This window comes from Scyliorhinus canicula, chromosome 11 (assembly GCF_902713615.1).
Source record: "Scyliorhinus canicula chromosome 11, sScyCan1.1, whole genome shotgun sequence".
Taxonomy (NCBI): Eukaryota; Metazoa; Chordata; class Chondrichthyes; order Carcharhiniformes; family Scyliorhinidae; genus Scyliorhinus; species Scyliorhinus canicula.
Window position 1 is genome coordinate 152,499,179 of NC_052156.1, and position 24,304 is coordinate 152,523,482.

At 45.8% G+C, this 24,304-nt stretch overlaps 1 protein-coding gene across 1 annotated transcript; it reads right to left on the reverse strand.

Annotated features, from left to right (window-relative positions):
• Positions 1–3,007: 3,007 nt before the first annotated feature.
• On the reverse strand, positions 3,008–4,129 carry LOC119973811 (galactoside alpha-(1,2)-fucosyltransferase 2-like). Its single transcript, XM_038812235.1, has one exon. It carries the CDS (start codon positions 4,127–4,129, stop codon positions 3,008–3,010), a length of 1,122 nt encoding a protein of 373 aa, XP_038668163.1.
• Between the last annotated feature and the right edge of the window lie 20,175 nt (positions 4,130–24,304).

The following is a 24,304-nucleotide window of genomic DNA, read 5'->3' on the forward strand; positions in this document are numbered from 1 at the left end:
GCACCCTCATTTCTTTCAGCACCTGCCCTCTTCCCACCCTCCCAGCATCGCTCAGCCTTTCCCAGCACGTTTCATGCTGACTGTTGTTAATTGGCTAGACAGCATGAAATCGCGCTCCGCAGCCGACCACAGCAGGGAGTACGTTCTACACCCATGTCCAGGCCCGCCATATATGTGTGTGCTTTACCGCAAGCCCACGGATAACCTCACGATGCTCCACTTCTCCAGCTTCCACCCTAAACACATGAAAGAAGCCATCCCCTATGGACAAGCCCTCCGTATACACAGGATCTGCTCAGATGAGGAGGAGCGTAACAGACATCTACAGATGCTGAACGATGCCCTTGTACGAACGGGATATGGCGCTCGACTCATCGATCAACAGTTCCAACGCGCCACAGCAAAAAACCGTACCAACCTCCTCAGAAGACAAACACGGGACACAACCGACAGAGTACCCTTCGTCATCCAGTACTTTCCTGGAGTGGAGAAACTACGACATCTTCTTCGCAGCCTTCAACATATCATCGATGAAGGTGAACATCTTGCCAAGGTCATCCCCACACCCCCACTACTTGCCTTCAAACAACCGCGCAACCTCAAACAAACCATTGTTTGCAGCAAACTACCAAACCTTCAGAACAGAGACCACGACACTACACAACCCTGCCATGGCAACCTCTGCAAGACATGCCAGATCATCGACATGGATACCACCATTGCACGTCAGAACACCACCCACCAGGTACGCGGTACATACTCGTGCGACTCGGCCAATGTTGTCTACCTCATACGCTGCAGGAAAGGATGTCCCGAAGCGCGGTACATTGGCGAGACCATGTAGACGCTGCGACAACGAATGAACGGACATTGCACGACAATCACCAGCCAGGAATGTTCCTTTGCAGTCTGGCAACACTTCAGCAGTCAAGGGCATTCAGCCTCCGATCTCCGGCTAAGCGTTCTCCAAGGCGGCCTTCAGGACCCGCAACAACGCAGAATCACTGAGCAGAAACTTATAGCCAAGTTCCGCACACATGAGTGCGGCCTCAACCAGGATCTTGGATTCATGTCGCATTACATTCATCCCCCACCATCTGGCCTGGGCTTGCGAAATCCTACCAACTGTCCTGGTTTGAGACAATTCACACCTCTTTAACTTGGGGTTACCCCAATCTCTGGATCTGTTAAGATTTAATTACCTGCAAATGCTCGCATTCTAAGCATTGTCTGGCATCTTTGAATTTGTCTATATGTTTCTGGAACATACCTCTCCATTCGCCTGAGGAAGGAGCAGTGCTCCGAAAGCTCGTGTTTGAAACAAACCTGTTGGACTTTAACCTGGTGTTGTAAGACTTCTTACTGTGCTTGTCAGGAGGAAGATTCAGGCCCGTATTCCAGCGATGATACTGCTGCACTGGCCTTCAATGCCGACTCTTCACCTACACTGACACTGACAAATTCTACATTCGCACCTCAGCCAGACTTCCATTGAGTCAGAATGACTCAAGCGCACTTTATAAATAGCAGTGGGTCCCGATTCAGCGCTTCCTGAGCCCAGTACAGGGCTGCCTGATTTCTGAGAGTCCCTTTAAAGGTTGCAGGATGGTTCAGGTTAAAAGGCCACTCCCAGGACTCCCATCCTGTGGAGGCAGCATGTCATACCCCTCTGCAATCTTCAGGTTTTTAATGAGCCATGGGTCACAGCCTCTCTGAGGAGTCCTGAACTGCAGTCTGCATGAGGGACTTTTAAAAAGGTGAGTTCAAGAGGTCCTCTTCATGGTCTTTTTGCTTAGCTATGCTCCTCGACTCACCTCCATCACCTCTCATGTTTCGTGTACCAATTTATGGCATTTCCATGCCCATTGGCTCTATACAGTGTATGGTGGGTCAATTTACCCCATACTGATAGTAGGATATGTTTTTTTTTAAAAGCTTTAAAAAGCCTTCAATTCGTTACTTTTCATAATGTTCAAAAAGTCATTTTACTGCAGGATGATAAAAGTGTCAATCACCTAATCCTTAAAAGTGTCAATAACAAAAACTGCAAGCCCATTCAACCACTTAACCTTGTGTAAATAGACATTATGAAATTGACAGCTGAGATCAGAGCTGTCAAGAAAGCAATGCTTTCTCTAGAGCTTAGATGTTTCAACCTGAAGCATGGATGTCTGGGCCAAACATATAAAATAAGGCTTAGCTGAGAGCCCCTTTGTTGAAACATAATATAACTGGAAAAAGAATCAGGGAAGAGAATTTCTTTTACTTGGTGGGTTGTTGTGGTCCGGAATGTTCTGCCTGAAAGGGTGGTGAAAGCAGATTCAGTAAAAACTTTCAAAAACTTGGGGCGGCAGAGGCGCAGTGTTTAGCACTGCTGCCTCACGGCACCGTGACCCGGGTTCAATCCCGGCCCAGGGTCACTGTCTGTGTGGAGTTTGCACATTTTCTCCTTGGCTGTGTGGGTCTCACCCCACAGCCCAAAGATGTGCAGGCCAGGTGAATGGGTCACGATAAATTGCCCCGTAATTGGAAAAAGACATTTAACTTTCAAAAAGGTAAAAAGCAGAGGATTGGGACTAATTGGTTAACTCTAATTGGGACTAACTCTTTTAAAGAGCTGGCAAAGACACAATGGCTGAATAGCCTCCTTCTGTGTAGTACAATTCGTTGTTTCTAACTCAAGGTTTTATCCAAGATATGGTTACATCAGTATGTCATCAAAGCAGACGTATTATTAAATGGCATAGATAAATTACTTCAAGCAAAGGTGGGAAAAGGGAGCGGATAGCCTACACAAAAATAAGTAAAAATGCAAATTAAAAAATAGAGTGATCATGGTACATATTTAGAATAACTTGTCACTCCGGGTCATGGAACCAAGAACATAGAATCCACTTGGATGCTGCAGTGGGAGAGACGAGAGTTGCATTGAATGTTCTTTTTTTTTTTACTTGTCTTTTTTATGGATGTAAACCAAGAGGTCATCCAAAATGCCATTGCTCAAGTGCTAAGGGCTCTGGTTCAGAAGAGATGAGAGATTAGCAGCAATCCCGATCCACTCTGGCAGGAAGGCTGCTTCATACTTAAACTCTCTGAGGAATGGTGAGCCAGGCAAAGTGAAGTTTGTGAGGTAGATGACCTCCCCGCCAGCAAGGTAGGCGACCCAGAATCCAAAGGTGCCAATGGTCATTATGGTATGATTGCAGTGAGCAAGAATGGCAAAGTCTCTCTGTGGCTTGGATTCATTGCCATCTCCTAAGAAGTAAACGTCCCCCTTGGATGCGTCAATATTCTTCCGACACCAATCTATTCCATTACTCGTCACTATGAAGACAACATCCTTGTACTTACTCCTGAAGTAGAACATGGCTCGCTCCAAGTAGTTTCTATCTGCAATGACACCTTTCCACACCTCTGGCATGACGTACACATAATCTCCTCTTCGAACATGAACACCAACATAAGTAATATTTTGACGTTGTGCTGTTATATTTCTTAAACATGAGTTGACTTCCGTTGTGATGAACGCGTGAAAAGAGAATTCACGAAGGATTTCTTCTCGAATATGATGATAAAATGTCCAAGAACATGGAAAACCAAAGAAATGAATGTGGTCTCCTGAGATATTTTTATACTTTTCTTCCATCCAGTCAGCAAGATTATAGTTTTGCCAAGGAACCTTGTCCTTAACCTCTTTGTTAAGGGTGGGAAGCGTAAGTTTGAAGCTCTGAGACAGGCTTTCAGCCATTCCTGGGAGAATATAGGCTTGTTTCCTGTTTAATCGGGCCAAAGCAAATAATGTTGCATATTGTCCCATCAGGTTACCAAACCTCCCATTTGGGGATATAGTCCATATGCTTTTGGAAGACCTGATGGCTTTGAAAGTCTTGAAATCTTCATCCCCGAGACATTCTGAAAAGTTAACAGTGGTTTTCCTGCTGATGTTGTTTGCCAAATGTTTGGAAGTATTCTGTCCAAATAATTTAAACTTGTAATTTTCTTCATGATAAAGCACATAACCAAATATGCACATGGCGATAAATGAAAAGGTTGAAAGGAGAAGCAATGTCAGGAAGCATGGCTGCTTCCCACTGAATGGAACAATGTAAAAACTGAGCAAATTGGTCATCTTCATAAACTTATTTTAAAAAATCTTCTGCTGTGTCTCCAACTCAAATTAAACTTCCATCAGAGTCCTAAAAAAATACAAGCAAAGAATGTATAAAATATATCACAATGTGAGGTCAGTTCTGTATCACTGTTATTGTTGAAGAATCATGTTCAAGCAGATGAGTTGTCCATACACGCAGGGTCTGCAGATAGCTTTCCCTATACTTGAGAGGCTATTTTCTCACACACAGCCCAGGAAAGCATATCACCAGCCATTGAACTGTCCATAGTGTTAAACATCAAAGTGGTCTCACAGGGCAATTGCAACGTTGGCATGAAGTGGTTTCACTTTACACCACCCTGAATTTATCTGGGGTGATCCTATGATTACAGCCCCACGTTCCTAATGGGGGGCAAAGTGCTTATCAGATCAAAACTTGCTCCTCCCCAGAAAGGTTAGATTAAAGTCAAGATTTAAATTTCCTGCTGGGGTACTAGATTTCAGGGAAAGGGGGAGTGTCCTGGGGGAAGGAGTCTGACTCTGATTCCCACGAGAGCCAGCTTGAGCCTCAGCTCTGGATTTGGGAACAGTCAACAATATGAGCCTATTCCACCATCTGGGAAGATCATGGTTGATTTGTATCTTTTTTTTCATCAAACAATTTTATTGAGGTATTTTTCGGTATTGTAAACAGTTACAGATAACAACAACAACAAAAAAATGCAAAAATGTGCAAACATCAACGTAAAATTAATACTTCAATCGAACCATACTGCACAAGCCCGCTCCTCTCCTATCGATACTACCCGCCTATTTATCCCTCCTACCCTACTCTAATCTCCCCCGGGGGACCAGAATCGGTTCCCGGTCGGGGGGGGCGGAGGCTGGCGTCAAACCCGCCCGTTTTTGACACCAGCCTCACGATTTCTCCCGGGTGCGGAGAATCACGCCCCCTATGTTCCACCCCGCCCCTGGTGGTTGATTTGTATCTTAACTCCATTTATTTTGCATGAAAAAATATTTCCAACTCCTCAATAACTTGGTTTTAAGGTCATGATAATAATAATCTTTATTGTCACAAGTAGGCTTACATTAACACTGTAATGAAATTACTGTGAAAAGCACCTAGTCACCACATTCCGGCGCCTATTCGGGTACAGAGAGAGAATTCAGAATGTCCACATTATCTAAAAGCATGTCTTTTGGGACTTGTAGGAGGAAACCAGAACACCCAGAGGAAACCCACGAAGATACAGGGAGAACGTGCAGACTCTGCATAGACAGTGATCCAAGCCAGAATCGAACCTGGCACCCTGCCACTGTGAAGCAACAGTGCTAACCACTGTGCTGCAGTCTGTGTCCCAGACGCCTGCGCCAGCAGAAAACAGTTTCTATCTGCCCTATCAATTCCTTCGAAATGTTAAACTCTCAATCAAATCACCCCGTAGCCATTTATAATCCCAGGGTATATATAATCTAACCCTCAGAGTTTCTCAAAGAATCTGTGCTGACCCCATCGAAGGTCAGTAAGGTGCAGTGCTCAGACTGCGTGTGGTATTCCAGATACGGTGTAACCAGGGCTTTGCACATCCATAGCAAAACTCCTCCACTTTATATTGCAGCTCTCTGGTGATAAAAGTTAGAGTTCCATTGCGTAACATTAAAATTACACTGTTTCACATCCACCCTAAGCTTCTGCGGGCCAATTTCAATGGCAAGAGCTTGAATTAGAACATAGAACACAAAGTGCAGAAGGAGGCCATTTGGCAAATCGAGTCTGCACCGACCCACTTAAGCACCCACTTCCACCCCATCCCCATAACCCAACAACCCTTCCTAACTTTTTTGGACACTAAGGGCAATTTAGCATGGCCAATCCACCTAACCTGCACATCTTTGGACTGTGGGAGGAAACCGGAGCACTCGGAGGAAACCCACGCAGACACAGGTAGAACGTACACACTCCACACAGACAGTGAGCCAGCAGGAAATCGAACCTGGGACCCTGGCACTGGATTGGATTGGATTGGATTTGTTTATTGTCACGTGTACCGAGGTACAGTGAAAAGTATTTTTCTGCAAGCAGCTCAACAGATCATTCGGTACATGGAAGAAAAGGGAATTAAACAAAATTCAAGAAAATACATGAGAATACATAATAGGGCAACACAAGATATACAATGTAACTACATAAGCATTGGCATCGCTTGAAGCATACAGGGTGTAGTGTTAATGAGGTCAGTCAATCAGAGGGTCATTTAGGAGTCTGGTGACAGTGGGGAAGAAGCTGTTTTTGAGTCTGTTCGTGCGTGTTCTCAGACTTCTGAATCTCCTGCCCGATGGAAGAAGTTGGAAAAGTGAGTAAGCCGGGTGGGAGGGATCCTTGATTATGCTGCCCGCTTTCCCCCGGCAGCGGGAGGTGTAGATGGAATCAATGGATGGGAGTCTGCGAGGGGGTTTTATTCATTTTTTTTTACAAGTTCGGGGGGGGGGGGGGGGGGGGGGGGGGTTTATTTGATAAAATTTTACAGGAAAAAAATTCAGAACTTTAGACAGATGAAGACTCCATACTTCCTGACACCAGAAGGCTTCACCTTCATCCAACAGGTTCCATTGGAGGAGCGTGTACGAGGGCCAAAGGGACCCAAAACCATTTACTCAATTTTTGTCAGCAGCAAACAAGGTACTGCCTGACAGCGGCAGCGACCTGGGTTCAATTCCAGCCTTGGGTGACTCTGTGGAGTTCGTACCTTCTCCCTGTGTCTGCGTGGGCTTCCTCCGGATTCCTCCCACAGTCCAATGATGTGTGGGCTAGGTGGATTGGTCACGCTAAATTGACCATTAGTGTCCAAAACGTTGTGTGGGGTTACTGGGATGGGGTGCCTATCTAGGGTGCTCTTTCAGAGGGTCGGTGCAGACCTGATAGGCTGACTGGCCTCCTTCTGCACTGTAGTGATTTTATGATTTTTAAAAAAATTAGCCAGTGTATCTGGTAAGCACAAACGCTGTGGGAACCTGTGTAAAAACAATTGCTTATTACGGAATTAGAGATTAGTGCCAGCCCAACTATTAGGGCAGTATGTGGGCACACATTTTGAGCAGGGCATTGAGCTGTGGGTGTAGCTTATACGGGAATATTTTGCTTATTAAACGGTGATCACTTATATGGGGAAATATTGTTCAAACGTTCACATCAATCTGGTGTCCCAAGCTGGCCTGTTTTGACAGTCAGGCAATTTAGCAACTGTTGCAGATTATAGGGGGGGGGGGGGGGGGGACTCCTCAAGGGCCAGGCATCTTGGTGATATTAGGACATCACCTCCAGCAACATGGGTGCACAGGACATGGATGGAGTGCAGGAAAAAGACTTGCCGACCGAACCAGGAGGGGAACATAACACTTCAGATCAGGAAAAAGCAGCAAAGTGTTGCAAACGCACACACACATGCCCTCCCCCATGCAGAGCCGGAGCAACATAGGAATGGGAAGAGGCCATTCGGCCCTTCAAACCCGTTCTTCCAAACAATTATCGGATGGTGGCTAATCTGTAGCACGGCCTCAATTATGCTCCTTGGCACCAAACAACTCAACACCCACCTCCACCAAAAATCTCAGTGTCCAAGGCTCCAGCTGACCTCTGATGTCTGTGGGTGGGCAGAATTCCACATTCCCGCCGGATTTCCCGCCCGAGACAGAAGGACAAAAATCTAGCTCCAGTTTTGAAATGATGTCCTCATTTTCGATTCCACCCCACCCCCCTTTGGGGTGAAATAGTCGCCCCGTTTCCACCAAATGGAATCTCATTGTCATTTTAAAGAACTCCCCCTCCCCAGTTTTCATGACAAATCCTTTTTCCCGCCAATTTCTGGTTGGGCTGGTCTGGCCTGGCCTAGGGTGGGAGGCCGGCTCTCCGGACAACACTGGATGTCTCTCTCTGTCCCTGAGTCCCCTACTAGCGGCAATCGAGCCCAGACCTCCACACGCGGCTGGGTGGGATTGCTTCGGATTCCCCACCGCCCCCAAGGAGAACCCAAAGAGGGGCTGAAGACAGAAGATGAGAAAAGGGTTCTTGCCTTACGAGAGAAAGCAGCCGCTGCCTCCAGGAGCTGTGTGCCTGCCCAGGACTGGAGCAGATCCTGTTCCCACAAGGACGGTGACATTGATTCCCTGCTTTTGTTCAGATGGACGTGTTTAATTTGTGAGCAGTGGGGTGCAGTGACCTCGGTAGGACATGACTGAGCTGGGCGCGGTGGTGCATTGATGATTGATCTGAAGGGCCAGCAGAATGCGTGTGATCATCAAGGTGAGGGGTGGATGAATGCTCCTGGCGCGCCCGGCCCAGAGGTGGTCCTTATTGCCACGGCTGCTTAACGCCATCGTTATCGGTGCTGGGGAGCACCCATCAAAGTCCCTCATTCGCATTGCTGCACATTGCTTCAGCAACCCCCCCTCTCCCCCGGCCCTCTCCAACAACTCCGACCAGTGCACACGAGGAGTTACTGAGCAGCAGACTCAGTTAGCAATCACAAGCTCCCAGAGACATTTTTTTGAACCGGTTCCTTCACATGTTCTAATATCACTGACAACCTACTTGACAGAGAAATGCCCGGGAAATGTTTTTGGGATGCATAACTTTCCCCATGCCCTGCCCCACCACCACCCCACAAACCCATGCAGACTGCCATGGCGATCATAGTCCCAGCATCTCAAGTCAATCCTGATAACTACAGCTTTCCCTCCCCACCATCATTTGGTGAATCGGTAAAACCTAATCCTTTGAATATCTGTTCTATCATCGGGCCAATAGTTAATCACGGGAGCACAGTGGTTAGCACTGTTGCTTCACAGCGCCAGGGACTTGAGTTCGATTCCCGGTTTGGGTCACTGTCTGTGCAGAGTCTGAACGTTCTCCCCGTGTCTGGGTAGGTTTCCTCCGGGTGCTCCGGTTTCCTCCAACAAGTCCTGAAAGATGTGCTTGTTAGGTGAATTGGACATTCTGAATTCTCCCTCTGTGTACCCGATCAGGTGTAGGAATATAGCGACTAGAGGATTTTCACAGTAACTTCATTGCAGTGTTAATGTAAGCCTACTTGTGACACTAATAAAGATTCTTATCTGTTTGGCCCAGTGTTGATGTGACTGCTGCCAATTTCTAAGCTAATTAATTCAGGACTCATTGCCCAGTGAGTGCACCCATTCCCTGATATGTGGTCAAATCCTCTCTAGAAACAAGATAGGTGGAGATCATCGAGTCCCTTGAGCGGGTCCTGCCACTGTTTAGTGAGATCATGCTGATCTGTAACTTAGCTCCGCCTACTCGGAGCCAGAAACCTTCATTTCCTCAGTAAAAATGCAGTTTTGAAATGTTGAATTGGTGCCCAAAATTAACAAGTTTTTGAGGATAGAGTTTCAAACTTCATCCGCCCAATTGTTTGAAGAAGTGCTTTCTGATATCACAGCCTAAACTCTACTTTTAAGATTATGCCTCTAACTCAGATTGGAAAGCATTTTATGAAGCTATTACACAGGAGCAAAGGAATTACCGTGTGAGTACTTTACTGGTATCCGATGACAAGTTTCAGCTGAATACAAGTGAGTTCTTGGCAAGTGCAATTCGGTAATTTGGACATTCTGAATTCTCCCTCTGTGTACCTGAACAGGCGCCAGAATTTGGCGACATGGGGATTTTCGCAGTAACTTCATTGCAGTGTTAATGTAAGCCTACTTGTGACAATAAAGGTTATTATTATTATAAATAATGGCGAGTTATCATTCATCCACTCTGTGTTTACATGCGCCAGAGGATCATATTTTCTGTTGTAAAACGCCACCATGCCCAGGCCGGCATGGGGGACACAGCCTCAAAATCGGAGAATCCTGCCCTAGGTTTTGGGAGGCTTCGCTGCCAATCTTTATCTTTGATGTGGAGATGCCGGCGTTGGACTGGGGTGAGCACAGTAAGAAGTCTTACAACACCAGGTTAAAGTCCAACAGGTTTGTTTCAAACACGAGCTTTCGGAGCACGGCTCCTTCTTCAGGTGAATGGAAAGGCTTGTTCCAGAAATGTTTATATAGACACAGTCAGAGATGCCCCGGAATGCGAGCACCTGCAGGCAATCAAATCATCAAAGATGCAGAGAGAGAGGTAACTCCAGGTTAAAGAGGTGTGAATTGTCCCAAGCCAGTTCAGTCGGTAGGCCTCTGCAAGTCCAGGCTTGTTGGTGGGGGCCGAATGTAATGCGACATGAATCCCAGATCCCGGTTGAGTCCGCATTCATGCGTGCGGAACTTAGCTATAAGTTTTTGCTCAGCAATTTTGCGTTGTCGCGTCTCCTGAAGGCCTCCTTGTAGAATGCTGACCCGGAGATCAGAGGCTGAATGTCCTTGACTGCTGAAGTGTTCCCCAACTGGAAGGGAACAGTCCTGCCTGTTGATAGTCGCACGATGCCCGTTTATTCGTTGTCGCAGTGTCTGCATGGTCTCGCCAATGTACCACGCTTTGGGACATCCTTTCCTGCAGCGTATGAGGTAGACTACATTGGTCGAGTCGCACGAGTATGCGCCGCGTACCTGGTGGGTGGTGTTTCCACGTGTAATGGTGGTGTCCATGTCGATGATCTGGCATGTCTTGCAGAGATTACCCTGGCAGGGTTTTGTGGTGTTGTGGTTGCTGTTCTGAAGGCTGGGTAACTTCAGAAAATGGCTGGGAAAATGGCTTTAACATGCAAATCAGTACAATATAGCAGACTCAATGGCGTACGTTTCCTTATTTGGAAAGAGCTGCTTGGCTGGGACATCAATGAACATAGCCGGTAAGGACACGCCCCGCCTTCAAGGTGGTGGGTCTTGATTGGACCTAATTGATCATAGTGATCAAGCCCTGATCGATAGATTGGAAGCTCACCTGGGATTGCCCAAAAGAGCACAAAACCCCCAGGGATAAAAGGTGCTGGGCAACCTCGACAGCAACCAACAACGATGACAATGGTCGAAGAAAAGGAAGACAACCCATGCTTCTGATGGAAGGACCAGAATCAAGGACAACAACAAACATGCCACTAACCATCAACACTGCCAGACTGCGGACTCTGGATAACGGCCATATCTGCCTGGTAGTTGCCAGTCACTTGAAAGTTAAGTTAAGGTCTTGCATGTAATAGCTTTGTAGTTCAACTTATGTGTGGGTGATTGAAATAATCTTAACATTGTGTGCTAGCAAATAAATTATATTATTGAATGAAACAATTTGTAGTCATTTGTCTATTGTATACAGGTTAAAGACACACTGGTTTAGGAACAACAAAGTATAATTCAAAAGCATCCTAGCAAAACGTTAACAGCTAATTGCAGTAACTGAGTGCCGTAGAGTGAGAAAGAGAGATGTAAGAGGAAAGTCGACCGAGAACAATAAACGATAAAGGTGACAAACTTCACCAGCTTGCTGGATATACTACCTGGAATTAGGAAGAAAAGTTCCTTTAAAATAAATGAAATGCCTTTCATCTACCCATTGCTTGGTTGAAGTTACTGTTTTCTCTCGACTGCTGCAAAACATTTGCAGCTGAATGTTAATTGTTTGCTTTTGAACTCTAATGCATTGAAGCATTTCTCCCTCTGCAAACAGTGTTTGCTACTTAATGAGTTTCTTGTGATCAACATTTGGTGCCAAGTCAATAAAGGATTTATAAATGTGAATTAGTATTTGACACAACAGGCTAGATTTTCCCACATGGGGTGGGGATTGGTGATGGGGGGTGAAATTCTCCGACCCCCAGCAGGGTCGGAGAATCGCCTGGGGCCGCCGAAAATCCCGCCCCCGCCGTGGCAGAGATTCTCCACCACCCGGGAAGTGGCGGTGGCGGGAATCTCGCCACTCCGATCTGAGAGGCCCCTGCGGTGATTCTCCGGCCCGGATGGGCCGAAGTCCCGCCGTTGGGAGGCCTCTCCCGCCGCCGAGGTTTGAACCACCTCTGGAACGGCAGGATCAGCGGCCCGATTGGGCCCCGGGGTCCTGGGGGGGGGGGGGCGGGGGCCGATCGAACCCCGGGGGGGGGGGGGGGGTGCCCCCACGGTGGCCTGGCCCGCGATCGGGGCCCCCCGCTCAGACTCCGGGCCAGTGCCCTGGGTGCACTATTTCTCCTCCGCGGCCGCCATGGCCTTCGCCATGGCGGAAGCGGAAGAGAACCCCACATCGCGCATGCGCCGGCTGGCGAAAGCCTTTCGGCCAGCCCCGCTGCCGGGGGCGCCGGTTTTTTGCGCCAGTCTTCTGGTGCCAACCGCTCCGGCGCGGGGCTGGCCCCCAAAGGTGGGGAGAATTCCCCACCTTTGGGGAGGCCCGACCCCAGAGTGGTTGGTGCCACTCCCCTACGCCGGGACCCTCCGGCACGCCGGGTAGGGGAGAATCCCGCCCATGATCTGTCCCACCAAGGATACCAAAGAAGTCGCCCAGATTGGCAGCCACTGCTGAGGCAGCCACCTGTGCATCATTCTAAAAAAATGAGAGGAACTGCACCTTCAAGGTGGCCAGGACAAATGGAGAGCTGGGGCCGGTAAATATGCTGCTTCTTTGAGTGATTTCAGTGTAAAGCCCAGCGCCATACAGGCCATTAGTGGCTTCACGATGAAAGGGGGTCTCCAGCAGTTCTATTGCAGCTAACTTGAACATCTGAAAGAGGAGCCACACTCACTTTAGAGAAACTGCTGCTGATTGACGATGGATCAAATGGAGCAGTAGTCAAGAGGATATTCAATGTGGTGCTGGAGGCATTAAAACAGGAGTTGCAAAGGAGAAGTGTCTCCGCGGTGGAGGGGGGGGGGGGGGGGGTGCATTGGGTGCAGAAGAGCCCAAGGCAGTCTCTGAGAAGGGAATCAGAACAAGTCAATTTCCTACATCTGGTTTCAAGGACCTGGCAACACTACTGTAAGAAGTTCAATAACCTGACATGGACAGTCAAGGTCAGTAAAAGTATCTTCATTGAACCTCTCTTACCTACCACACCATCAACCTCTCACAGTGCTCAATGCACCTCAACATCATTACTCACTTATCAGCAATCAGGATTCATACCTAACATCTGGACAGTCCACTTCACCCTCATACATCTTCCAATGATGCCAATCTAGCATCACCTCTTACTGCCTCCACATACCTCCGGCCATTTAGCTATTTCATGCACAACACCCAGAAACATTGCAGCAAGATCACTGACTTCCTTTCTAGTTGGTGGTAATTCCACTGGACTAATAATCCAGATGAGGGTTCAAACTCCATGCAGCTGTTAGGATTTAAATTCAATTAACAATCTGGAATTCAAAAGTTAGTGCCAGCAATGATGACCATGAAACTATTGTTGTAAAAACTGTTGGATCCACAGAATCCCTACAGTGCAGAAGGAGCCATTTGGCCCATTCAGTCTTCACCATCTCTCAGAAAGAGCACTCTATCGAAGCCCACTCCCCCGCCCCATACCCAAAACCCCATGCATTGATCGTGGCTAATCCACCTAACCTGTACATCTTTGGACACTAAGGGGGAATTTAGCATGGCCAATTTACCTAACCTGCACATCTTTATACCGTGGGAGGAAACCGGAGCACCCGGAGTAAACCCGCGCAGACACAGGAAGAACATACAAACTTCAAACAGTCACCCAAGGGCAGAATCGAACCCGGGCCCCTGGCGTTGTGAGGCACCAGTGCTAACCAATGTGCCACCATGCCATAAGATGTGTGTAGTTCACTAGGTCTTGCAAAGTGGTTCTCGTCTTGTATGGTTTAACAGTAAGGTTTATTAACTACTCATAACTGCATGCATTTATACAGTATAAGGTCTAATCTAGGAGCTGCCTACAAGCTTGCCTCTACACACGTCTCTGATCAGTAAAAGACTGCCCTCTAGACTCAGGTCATGCGTTCCTTTACATCACAATGTGGGGGTTACTGTACCCAGACCTACATTACCCCTTTCTGAACCAGACCCTTGCACTACAAAAATCCATTTGGCTCACTAGTGTCTTTTTGGAAGGAAATCTGCTGTCCTTAACTTGGTCTGGTCAACATGTAATTCCAGACCCACAACAATGTGATTGACTCTTAACTGGTGGGACAACCTACTCAATTCAAGAGCAATCAGGGATGTGCAACAAATGATGGCCTCGTCAGTTGCACCCACATCCATGAAAGAATTAAATAACAGGAGGAAGCCAAACAGAACTGGAGGGTGACACGCACACCCCATCAGCTGAGCCCTCTGGGGGAATCTGCTCCACATCATAATGTTACAATGATGGAGGAAAATCCTGTATTATGTAATAATAATAATAATCGCTTATTGTCACAAGCAGGCTTCAATGACACACATACTGAACTTTTAAATAAGACCTGCAGTTTTAAAAATGGTCCTACCGCAGTAGGACCATTTTTAAAACTGCAGGTCTCTCTCTCTCTCGGATCTGTGCTGCGACCCCTCATCCCTGACGGAAGTAACTAAACAGGTGACGGTTCTCGAATCTAAATTTGACTGTGAGTACATTTTTTTTGTGTAATTAGCAGCAGGTCAGGGACCTTGTTGATCTCGTTTTTCATCCGCATCAGATTTATACAGGCTGTCAATAAATTTGGGTCCGGGACCCTTTGATTAAGTTTTGGGGTCAGGGACCCTCTCAGTAATTTTTTGGGGTCAGGGACCCTGTCAATAATGTTTTCGGGTCAGGGACCCTGTCAGTAATTTTTGGGGTCAAGGACCCTCCAATTTGATTTGGTACCAGAAATTTTGTTTGAGCGTTTTTTTGCCTGGGGCACATTTTACTGACATTATGCGACAAACTTTAGACAAAACTAGCGGCAACTCCCCTCTATTTTTCATGTGTTTAGAAACCCCTTCTCAAGAACGTAATATTCGAAGATTGGCTGCAGCGCTGCTTTAAACAATAAATTAGGTAACGATATCTGGCCAGTAGGTAACACAGGGATCTTGGAACTTTGACAATAGCATTGATTCAGAAAAAAAGCAATCTGGAAAAAAAATGCCGCTTTCAAATTGTTTAATTTTACAGTGGAAAACAAAACAGTCCACTTAACGCAACGAACAATCACTATTAATGAGTTGGAGAGATAAAGCCCGCAAAAGAGATATTAATGAGTGTGTGAACGGTAAAGCGAAAAATTGGGAGACTTTAAAATTGTAATGTGAGCTTTGGGATAGAAAACAGTCAAAACACTAAAAAAGCAATTCGGCAATAAGAAACCTCCTCTCACCAGACAAATAGGGCTAGCTCATAAGATTATAGGAAAGGAGGATCCTCCCAGTTGCTCTGGCATGCCGATGTTCCCATATTCAAGCGATACGGAAGACAAGGAGAATTTGAACCCTGGACCCCACCCTCATTTTGCGCTCCCCGATCTTGCAATTCCACTTTCCCAAGTCCTGACTCTCACTTCTGATCCCATTACCAATGAAACTCCTGCTAACGTATCCCCCGTAGCGACACGCACTCGGTCACAGACGCAAGCCGTAAATATCGAACAACCCTTCTCTACGGAAAACATGATAATTGACTAAAAGGTATTGATTAAAAGATCCACAATAAGGAAATTATAGAAGTGAAGTTAATAAGTTATCAATTTAGAAGCATGCTGGCAATAATGACTGGATTTTAACATTGTTTATGAACAAAATTTAGTACATCAGATGATGTTAACTGACTACTGCTTGGAATGTTGTACTGGCCTTACTATGATAACAAGTGGTTCTTCTGAAGGACAACAAAATGCGTACTTGAATTGTTTTTAAACTATTGGCAAAACATTCATATTTCCTCTTGCAAATGTTCCCAAGCTTCCCAAAATGTTCTCAAAGTTGTTCAGTTCACACTATATCAGTTTAAAAGAAAGTAACTTTACAAATAAGAGTAACTGAAATATGAATATGTTTTTAGATTGCGTGAAAAGACGTAAATGGCATCATGCCAATTTCTTAGATTCTGCAGGAAACATTAACCATTTCAGCAGACAGTTGGTATTTTTTGAATTGACAAAGAAAAAATACTTCTCAAAGAATAGCTAATGCCTCTAAAATTAATCAGTGCAAATTGACTTAAATGGAATAACACAGATAAAGTTTTCGAAGGAGAATGAAAAATGTTTGTTCAAAATTTGTCCACAAGGACAAGGGCTGAATCCAAGAGAGAGAAAGAGAGACAGAGGAAGAGATTGAAGGAGAGAGAGAGAGAGCCAGCGACAGAGACAGGAACTGTTAGAGATAGCGAAAGAGAGCGAGTCAGGGAGAGGCAGAGATGGAGAGGTAGTCAGATAAAGAGAAAGAGCAACAAGAGTTCCAAAGACAGAGTTGCGTCCCGAGGCTGAAGAAGGAGTCTCGGTCATGATTCAATCATTCCTTCAACAGGGAATTCTGATACCGTGCCAATCGCCCTGTAATACCCCGATTCTTCCAGTTCCTAAGATAGGAAGACCATCCGAATGCCGTTTAGTCCAAGACCTCCGGCTTATTAATCAGATAGTTGAACCCTTACATCCTATTGTCCCAAATCCAGCGACAATCCTTAGCAATGTCCCACCGGAAGCGACTATTTTTACCCTTGTTGATTTGCAACATGCCTTTTTTGCGATACCCCTCGCCCCTGAATCACAGTATTTGTTTGCCTTTACATTTAAGAAGACGCAATACACTTGGACTCGTCTTCCACAGGGCTTCATTCATTCTCCAACCCTTTTCTCACAGGCATTGCACTCCCAGTTAGCGACATTAGCACCTCCTGGTGGCTCCACCATCATTCAATATGTTGATGACTTACTCCTTGCCAGCCCTGATTTCATCGCTAACCAGCGTGACACCCTTTTACCTGCTCATCCGTCTCCATTTATGGGGATATGTGATCCCGCCCACTAAAGTTCATAAAGGCCAACGACAAGTCAAATTTTTGGATGTCCTAATTAGTGCTACTGATCGCTCCCTTACTCAAGAACGCATTTCTCCTATATTGCAGACCCCATTTCCTACATCGCCCAAGCAGGTGCAAGCTTTTTTATGATTAGTGAACTTTTGCAGACAATGGATTCCGAATGTTACTGTACATGCTAAAGAATTAACTCCGTACTCCTTTCAAAATGCTCCACTTAAGTTTGAACTACCTGATTCAGCAAAGCAATCTTTCATTACTCTGAAAAATGCCCTGGCTACCGCCCCAGCACACGACCTATGTATGACAGACCTTTTCACCCAAATTCTTACTGCTGTCCATTTGTTAGTCCAGGCAGCCTCTAATCTAACCCTTCACCAGCAAGTACAAGTGCATACTTCACACTCTATTGTGGCTCTTCTAACGTCTCAGCAAACCCAGCATCTGACTCAAGCGCGATTGAGCAGCTATGAGGTTTCACTATTGCAAAACCCCTACCTCTCGTTTCATTATTGTTCAACCTTAAATCCTGCTGTGTTCCTCGAACAGCCCCCCGATAACCTTGAGGACCCACCACACGATTGTTTACTTCGGAATCACTTCCTTTCCACACCTCGCCCGGATTTAACAGACAGGCCTAGTGATAATCCAGATCTAATTTTTTATGTTGATGGCAGTTCTTCCATTTCCTCATTTCCCTTCGCACAGTCGAAATATGCCGTGGTAACCGACACTGACGTGCAGGAAGCAGCGGCCTTCCAGACCCCTGTCTCTGCACAAAAAGCCGAGCTAGTCGCCCTTACTCAAGCATGTATTTTAGCCACAGATAAAAGTACTAATGTTTACACTGATTCTAGATATGCCTTTGGCATGACCCCATGATTTCGGCCGCCTCTGGCAACAGCGAGGTTTTCTCACCTCTGTGGGAACTCCCATTCAAAATGCTCTTTGGGTTAAAAATCTCCTCGATGCTATTCAGCTTCCCCGTCAATTGGCAGTTATTAAATGTGTTGCGCACACGAAGGGTGACACTCCTGTTCAATTAGGAAATGCCCGTGCTGATTCAGCTGCTAAAACTGCAGCTTCATCAACCTCTTTAATTGTTCCCAGTGGGGCTAATCAGGCTCTAAACCAGGTACCTGCATTACGGACGAAGGGCATGCCAGAGATAGCTGAAGTTCAAAATTTACAGAGGGACGCCTCTGATTCTGAGCGAACACTATGGAAGTCAATGAGGTGTTCGCACTCCTTGACACGAGACCTCTGGCTGACTCCAGTTGGTCAAGTTTGTATTCCGAATTCTTTATTGCCGTTACTTGTTGATTATTTGCATTCTTGTACCCATCTTGGCAAGGAGGGAGTGGTACAGCTACTCCTAAAAACTTGGTGGCACCCAGATTTTAATACAGCAGCACAAACGCGGCTGGATCGATGCGTCATTTGCATGAAACATAATAAGAGTAAAGGTATTAAAGGTCCTCCGGGAACCACCCCCTTGCCAGATGATCCTTTTGCTTGTATACAGCTTGATTTTATCGAATTGCCAAAAGCACAGTGCTATAAATATTGTTTAGTAATAATCGATGTGTTTAGTAAATGGATTGAAGCATTCCCCACCACTAATTGTACGGCACATACAGTAGTGAAGTTGTTGTTAACGGAAGTCATTCCTTGTTTTACCCAAAATGGTGAGCTCAGACAATGGACCACATTTTGTAGCTCGGATCAATACTGAATTGTGCAAAGCCCTTGTAATTAAACAGCAACTGCACTGCGCGTATCACCCACAGGTAGCAGGAATTCTGGAAAGAGCCAACGGGACTTTAAAAGAAAAATTATCTAAATTAACTGAAGAAACTGGGTTAAATTGGCTAAAAGTATAACCCTTGGCACTGTTTCACATGCGAGTGACTCCCCATTCGCGGACCGGACTGTCAGCTGCAGAGATAGTCTATGGTCGGCCAATGAGGACTCCCTGGGATGCCCATGAAAAACCCCTAGAGGGAGTAGACCTCCATGTGATGGGGGAACAAATGCAGAACTATTTGAATCAATTAACACTTTCTTTGAAGTTTCTTCACTCACAGGTAAAACAGGTACATCTACCAGTAATGACAGGGACAGCCGTCCCTCGATATCCAGTGGTCAAACCCGGAGACCTCGTGTTGGTAGAAAAACTGGGACAGAAAGAAACTAGGACAACGCTGGAGCGGACCATTCCTCGTACTACTGACGACGCCAACTTCGGTCAAACTTGAAGGACGTTCAAGTTGGATACATCTATCCGATTGCAAGAAGATAGTCTCCAACCCAGACGAGAACACAGGATCAAGATCTTCAGTATAATTTTTGGACTTTCTGGACTACTTAGCCTTAATGGCCACCCAGTAGTAAAAAAACGAACTAAACGAGACCTGCCTTCCAATACCTATTCACATATGTCATATCTTTACGCCGAAAAATTGAATATTAGCAAGTGTTGGGTTTGTACCCACATCCCTGTCCATTCAAGGGAAGGAATACCTCTCCAATCTCTCCCCTTTCACACCACAGAAACAGTTGAATGGATTTTACGACAAAATCAAACAGGAATCAGGGGAGATAGGGGGAATATGAAAATATGGAGATCTGCTGGCTATGACATGACTAAATTTTCAGTTTCGTATCAACCTACCTATAATCATGCCTTAACTCCACCCTCCCTCACTGTCCACTCGTATAATGTTCAAGGTTCCGTATGTTTTAATAAATCAGGGAAAGGAAAGTTAATGGGGCAAAGTAGGTGCAACCTACCAATATAATCCCCTGGATGACATCAGCTGATGATTTTACAGCCTACAATGGAACCTATTTCATATGCGGCACTAAAGCATATCCGTGGCTCCCCATTAATTGGACAGGGTCCTGCTTTTTGGGATATGTCATACCCCAAATGCATCATCGACCCACCCTTAAGCACTCCCCCTCGCGAGCAAAAAGAACAATTTCTAAAACGGAACTGGCAAGGCATGAACGAACTGATCTACATGGCCTCAGCATTGGAACATCTGGCAAACGTAACGGCAACAGAAGCCAGGGACACTAGACAGGCACTGGCCGAGGTCTCAGCTGAGCTAGTGGCTGTCCGGACCGTGGCATTACAAAATCGACTGGCTTTGGATTATCTGTTAGCCTCGCAGGGAGGAACGTGCGCTATCATAGGCCAAGAGTGCTGTACTTACATTCCAGATGGCTCTGAAAATATCACTAACCTGGCCGACCATATTAAGAAACAGGCTGCTCAAATTCAAGAAATTGGCAGTGAATTTCACGACTATAACCCGCCGGGTTGGCTAGGGTGGTTGGGTCATGGATTATTTGACTGGATCTTTAAGGCCTTTATTCTACTTCTACTAATGCTATTAGGGATAGGATTGCTTTCCTGCTTGTGTAAATGCATTTTCAAACGAATCATGGATGTACCTATTTAGCTAGTTGTCATGATATGACAAAAGGGGGGAGTGCGGTATTGTGTGAAGCAAATAATGGCATGATGGGAAAACTAGTCTAGTCTTCTTGGTACAATTGAATTTAACCTAAGGCACAGAATACACAGAGACAGCCTGTCCATGGGAACCGGGTGACTCTGAGAGTCTAGATAAGGCTTGGAGCTAGAAGTAGTCTTAATACATAACAAGCTGAACAACTATTTCTTCCTGTTCCTAAACAACTTCGTCCCTTTCTTAAAACAAAGACAAGATAATGATATGAAACTCAAGTCCCCTGGAGGTCAGCAAGGTGCCGCCATTGTAACGATTATTACTTATGTTTTACTTTTGATCAAATTCCTAACCGAGTTGTATTCATGTTATCTTGATCCTATAATGTATAAGAATCACCTTCTTTTCCTGTACTATCGCAGACTTGGGACGGACTCCGCAGTTTGTAATTGACTGCCTTCCGACTTTCCAAGTTTCTGCCATTTCTGCTAGCAGTTCTAATTAGTGAATAAAGTTCAGTTTTGCTTATCTAATGAATGCTGTTTGAATTTCTCTATCACAGTCAAGACGCGGGGAAAATATAAAATACAACACTACAAGCCAAAGGTGGCTGAGGATGCAAATTCAGTCACTGGCTGAATTGCTGGTGTGTGATGCTAAGAGAGGGACAATGGAATCACAACCTGTTTCCAAACATGGATACATCAAAAGCACAAAAGCCATACAGAATCTAAATACCATCTCCTGTGGAGATAATGGGAGCTGATCATCTACTCAGCAGAAATAATATCCTGTGAGCAATGTTCCAGACCAGTTTGTGAATGCTTGCAGTCCAGGAAAAGACAAAGACTGGGATAAAAGCCAGCTAGAAAACTTGGTCAGTGTTGACAAGTGCTGGCTGTGTCAGTATGTGACACAGGAGGATAGACACAACAGCCCCCATGCAAAAGATTTGCAGCTAACTCTCTGATTGCTGAAGCAAGCCAGTCAGCAAAGTCATAGCTGAAAAAGGAGAAAGGCAGCTTCACAACTAAACCACAGAACACTGGAATCTCGAAACCGACTAGTCAGCCCGATTGCAATCACAAATCTCAATGGCCACAACCATGTACGTCTCAAGACAAGTCAAAGGCATTAATTTTAAAAAACAATATTTACTTTTGGACTCAATTCTCATTTCTAATCTGTGTGAATGTATATGCACATGTGCTTTGTCATTTTTCTCAAAATTAGTAGCTAATAAACTCACTCTATTTTTAACTCAAGACAGCCTGGTCACATTGACTCCTTTTAAAACATAAATATATTGGGCAGGAAAAAGGTATCTGCAAGGGAAGGTAATTTTCTTTAAATTAAGCTGGTTGCAACTGGCCAAAGAGATTGAATAAAGAAAGGAGCCAGTTCATCTTCCCCTCACCCGAGGCATAATAAATTTGGGGGAATCTCACCAAGGGACCAGTCGTAACAATGAAGATGGGTGTGACAGAGGTCATTGCATCTAATATCACAGAGAGCTTTCAGGACAATGGCATGTTTCTGCACAATGTCCCTTTAGAATTCCTACCTATTCACCCTCATTGTGTTCTCTGGCATGAAGTGAAAGCAGCATATGATGTGAACATGGACTCTTGTTTTAGACCCACTCCCTTCCCTCACTCTAACCTTCCCCTTGCTTTCAGATACCCAAGCCTCCCATCTATAGCCAGTCACTGTAACCTTGTAAGAAAAACTGAGAGCTGATACGGATCTCAAAGGTAGAAGCACCATAATTTGATCTGAAAATCTCAGCCAACAGCTCAGATATTGGTACTGTTCATGGGGTAACATAGAGTCGGAATCTGTACATGCGGAGTCACTTGGCACTGGTGGGCTGTATCCAGGCCCGAGAGCGAGAACACTTCACACAATCATGGAGTTATGAGAGAAGGAGACCATTCGGCTCATTAAATCCATGCTGGCTCTCTGTAGGGTAATCAATCAATCCCATTCCCCTGCTCTATTCCTGTAGTCCCTCAAGTTCATTTCTCTCAAATGTCATCCCAGTTTAATTGGGAAATGATCCATCATTTCCACATCCACAAGCCTCATCGGCAACAAGTTCTAGATCTTCGAATGGAATTCTGTTTTTAAAAGGAGAGACCCAGGGATTGGGGGGGGGGGGTTGCCTTGGGTTGGGGGATGCGGATGGGAGGTTTGCATACCCCAATTTGGGATGGTGGCAGGACAAGATGGTAGGGATGTTAATGATTTTTACGTGGTCATTTGTGTTTAAACTTAGGTTTGTATGCCCCTTCCCTGGAGGGGCAGGTTACAGACAGGAAAACTCAGTTTCAGGGAACTCAGGTGAGGCCCTCCAAGGGGTGGCATATAGGAGGATACGGATGCCAATGCTTGGGCATTAGCAGGTCTGTCAGATGGGCCTGTTGTCCCTGTCAATGAGCATGGATGTGTCCAACTCCCAACTTGCCAAAGGGATTTGCATGGAGCATGGAGCCCATCCTTTCTGCAATGGTGGCCAACTCCATGACAACACTTGCGAACCCATTTGTGATGCAGCATCCAATGGCTGAGATCTTAGTTTCCAATGCAGCGTAGGTGGCAAACCGCCCAATATCTTAATGCTGTGGTGGAAGCTCAGACTGACATCAGGAAATCCATTCTCGTTGTCACGGAAGCTCAGACTGCTGATCTCATGACTGAAGATGGGCCACTGTGTTCAAAACGTTTTGCAAACTCTCATTGCAACACAGCAACCAGTCTTTCAACAGATTATTAGGCTTTTTGGTGCACTATCCCTGGGGAATGACATTGACTCCATGGAACAGGAACCTGCTGGTTCTTCCTCAGGATGAAAGCGTTTGTAACACTGCTAATCTGTAAGTCATCAAAACTCTTCTAAAAAGACACCACAGTCCTTCCACAAAATGAAGTGAAAACCATCTCACCTGGAAGTTGGATGTCTAGCCGTTTAGGTAATGCCAGTCAGGGAGTGGGTCCCTTCAGCAGCTGACTGGATACGACTTGGGTTTACTAGTCGAACATCATCTAAATTCGCAGAACATGCATCAAATCAGCTGAAAATGTTCCGGCACATGCCCATACCAATGGTCTGTCAGTCAGGGTATACCATGTGGGCGGCACCAGGGTGGCTGGAAGAGTTGAGGCCACCGTTTTCCCTCTTTGGAGCTTCCGTAAATACCATCGCCAGCAGCAAATCGGAGCCCGATTTCACAGCCTGAAACCTGGGCTGGAGGCGAGTGGAAGTTTGATAGAGGTAGAGACAGAGTAGAGATGAGAGAACCATTGGGTGACAGGTCTTTAACTTGCATCCTGGTTTGCGAGTAGGCCAGGGTTTGATGGGGAGGCGCGGATGTCACCAAGTTGGCCTCAGTTATGGTCAGTGCGTGATCTTCAGCCACCAGAGAGATCAAAACTAACTGAAAAGGTTCCAAATCCTCAAAGCAAAATGAGATGTAATGACATGTCCTTGTAAAAATGTGTTATCAGCCTGAAGCCCTGTGAATCTCAGGGATGCAGAGAGAACTCATGGAGTAATGGTCCATCTGACCAGGTGATGAGGCTTTACCAATTCCCACCAGTGACTGGCAGGAACTGGAGGTGGGTTGGATTCTGTTTGTTATACTGTGGGAATGAGGCAGCAGGGAGGCAAAGACACAAGGAAAACGTGGCTAATTTACTTTAGGCAATAATTAATAAAGGCACTTTTACTAAGATTATTGTGGATAAGAAATCTTTATAAACGGTCAGTGAAATGCAGCTCTTTCAGCTAACACGTT

What these genes read in the sequence shown, in the direction of transcription:
- LOC119973811 (XM_038812235.1), bottom strand. Translation starts at nt 4,129, where the DNA reads ATGACCAATTTGCTCAGTTTTTACATTGTTCCATTCAGTGGGAAGCAG.